This window comes from Camelina sativa, chromosome 2 (genome assembly GCF_000633955.1).
Source record: "Camelina sativa cultivar DH55 chromosome 2, Cs, whole genome shotgun sequence".
Taxonomy (NCBI): domain Eukaryota; kingdom Viridiplantae; phylum Streptophyta; class Magnoliopsida; order Brassicales; family Brassicaceae; genus Camelina; species Camelina sativa.
Window position 1 is genome coordinate 12163672 of NC_025686.1, and position 3015 is coordinate 12166686.

The 3015-nt window shown below is 31.5% G+C and overlaps 1 protein-coding gene across 1 annotated transcript in view; it reads right to left on the reverse strand.

Moving 5' to 3' along the window:
• LOC104722622 (tRNA-dihydrouridine(20/20a) synthase-like) overlaps positions 1 to 1919 on the reverse strand; it is a 3413-nt gene extending 1494 nt beyond the window's left edge. Inside the window, exons 1-7 of the mRNA XM_010440835.2 lie at positions 1770 to 1919; positions 1256 to 1340; positions 1026 to 1152; positions 785 to 912; positions 509 to 681; positions 202 to 319; positions 8 to 83 (exon numbers count right to left, since the gene is read on the reverse strand). Of these exons, the coding sequence (XP_010439137.1) occupies positions 8 to 83; positions 202 to 319; positions 509 to 681; positions 785 to 912; positions 1026 to 1152; positions 1256 to 1293 (660 nt within the window). The 5' untranslated portion in view covers positions 1294 to 1340; positions 1770 to 1919. The remainder of the gene's footprint in view (positions 1 to 7; positions 84 to 201; positions 320 to 508; positions 682 to 784; positions 913 to 1025; positions 1153 to 1255; positions 1341 to 1769) is intronic.

The following is a 3015-nucleotide window of genomic DNA, read 5'->3' on the forward strand; positions in this document are numbered from 1 at the left end:
CCTCAACCACAGAGTTTATGCCTCCATTAATTGTGAACTTTAAGTCCGGAAAATCACGCAAAAGAGCAAAGAAAAACTCGTATCTGCATTGGAAAGAGCAGATGAAAATGTGAGAGATGTATGGAAACAGGCAGTATTAAAGCAATAATATATCCTCCAAGAAGAAGAACATAAGAGAAATGGAAGCCATTGTGCACATACTTTAAGGGTGGAATTCGACGGTTATCTGATGGGCTAAGTCCAGACAGCAACGCCTTCCGCGAATGTACGATGAAATGCTTAGTAGGAGATGATGAAGAAACTATATGAATGAAATTACCTGAAGAACAATAAAGAATTGATAAGGTACGGAAAGTCAATCAGATATGCAATTACCTGAACTCAGCAAAAAGTTGCTATTTGCAGTTGATTAAAAATAAACATGAGAAACGTCTGGGCACGTGTGAGAACATCAGTCTCCACTTAATACACATATAACTTGAAAGATAGGCACAAGGAAAAAACTTACAAAGCTCATTATACGAATCATGATCGTCAACACCTATTCGACATTTAACAGTGACAGCTGCATTGGTATTGGCAGCAATGACAGACATAGCCACACCAACAAACTTCGGGTTAAGCATATGACGAGCACCGAAACAACCTCGTCCACTTACTTTTGGGCTTGGACATCCACAGCTACAGAATCAACCAGCATGTTAGTAGACGAAAGTATAATGGGATGGAAATGGCACAGTTGTAATAACTCAATGAAAAGGAAACTTGAAAGAGATGCTCATGCTTGAAATTAATTTCATCATAGCCGTATGCATTAGCAAGCCGTGTTGCTTTTGCCAAATTTTCCAAGTTTCTTCCGCCAATTTGAAGAACAATGGGATGCTGGTCCGGAGAGTATGCCAAAAAGCTGTCCTGAGCATTACAAGAGTAAACATAAACACATAAATCAATGCGTTGTCATCAACACAAGAAGTATCTGCAGAGTTGAGAAAGAAGAGAAAGAAACCCTTAACCATTTTGATTACCAGGTTTTCTTCTTGATAGACAATGGTTTCAGCTGCTAACATTTCCGTGTAGAGCCATGCGTGTTTTGTTATAAGCCGTGCAAGGGTTCTGTAATGATTGTCTGTCCATCCCATCATCGGGGCTATACTGAAATATGAAATTTTTTTAAAAAGGAGATGAAGCTTAAAATCATTCACTGTCGATGAACATAATTAGTAAAAGGAGTAAAGCAGAAACACTAAGCACACACCTGAACAGAGGCGGACGATAAGCTTCTGAAACTGTCATGGCTTCGTATCACCAGATATGCCAGGTCTAGATAATAATAAAAAAAACTACACAGAGAATGTAGAATCTCAGGTTCATTCTTATGTTTTGATTCAAATCAATTGAATCAGAACATTACATTACTCAAGATAACGTTTCAACATGGTTTATCTAACTCAAACTTCACAAAGGACAGAATCTAAACCTAAAAGATACAAAACACTGTTCTAACTAGCAAAACATCAATTTCAGACCTAGAAAAAAAAAAGTTAATTTTGAATCTAAGTTTTTGAATTCCATTGATAACAGCGAAACCACAAGAATAAGTATAACGAACTGAAAAGTTCATGTACCATGAGAGAAACCACAGAACCGATCATGAATTAAGCATTAATTTAGGACAATGTCTTTTTGTGTCGGCTGTTTCGAGCGACGATGTAAAGGAGACGAAACGAGAAGAAGAGGAATAGCTTCTAAAGCATCGAAAGAAGACTTACGGTGGTAGATACGAAGAATACGGCTATAATGGAGGAGGAGAACGGCGAGACGAGTAGAGGTGACGAGCGCGAGAGACAGAGAGGGTGAAACTGGGATTTAGGTTCTTTGTGGTCGCCATTGGTCTTTTGTGGGTGGATGTGTATGTATGGTCGGTCCATTGGATTAGACATTTTAGAAGATTTTTTTGTTATTCTTATTATTAAATAATTTAAACCACATTTTATTTAATTAGTGATTGATAAAATATCTTCCCAAATTTTGTGTTACTGGACTTTGAATTTATGTAACATTTTTTTACTTTTATATTATTTTTACTTTTATATTATTTAATTGATAATATATCAAAATTTCTTGTTATTTAAAATTAACAACTTTTTCTAATAATATTAAAAATACAAGAAAAAAAATGATGAATTCCTCCTAAATTATTTTCCAAAAATACCACACTTTTTTTTTACAAAAATATCACAAAAGTTTTATTTTTCAAAAATACTATAAACAAAAAAAATTATTTTTCATTGGGTAGTTTTTTTTTTAGGTTTGGATTGACAAATATAGTTTTTACTATTTATGAGACTGCCAAATTAAATCTCATGAATGTAGTTTACTAATTTAGAAGTTTTAAAAAGTGTTGAGATACATTTTTTTTAGTATAGATGGTGTAAATTCAACATTACTATTTCGAGTTTTGACATTTTATGTGTTGATTAAGCAGATAGACTTTGTTTCAGTTTCATCAAACATTAATTTGAGCACTACTGAAATTTATAGATATGTTACATATATTATACAAAAAAAATTAATATGTTAATTATTTTGATATATTTGCTTTTATTTGATCACAATTAAATGGTATTAAAAAGAAGCAATTTAAATAGTTAAAAAGCAAACATTACAATTTACAAGCATGAGCTAATACCATATAAAGCTATATGCAATTTAAATATTTTAATATATAACATAAGTAATCTCCAATAAAAATATTAAAGTCTCTCCAAGTATTCAAAATAATTAAAACCAAGGGTAGTTTTAAAGAATTAGTATAAATAGTTTATTTAAAAAAAAAACCTAAACAATTTTTTAGAGTTTTTTTTATCAGGATTTGAATTTTTATACCATTTTAATATTAATTATATTTGTTGATAAAAGAAAGAATTAAATATATACTATGAGATTTTACATTTTAGATTTTGTAACTCTCTCTTTTTAGTTGGGAAAGAAAAAAAAAAAAAAAAAAAAAAAAGA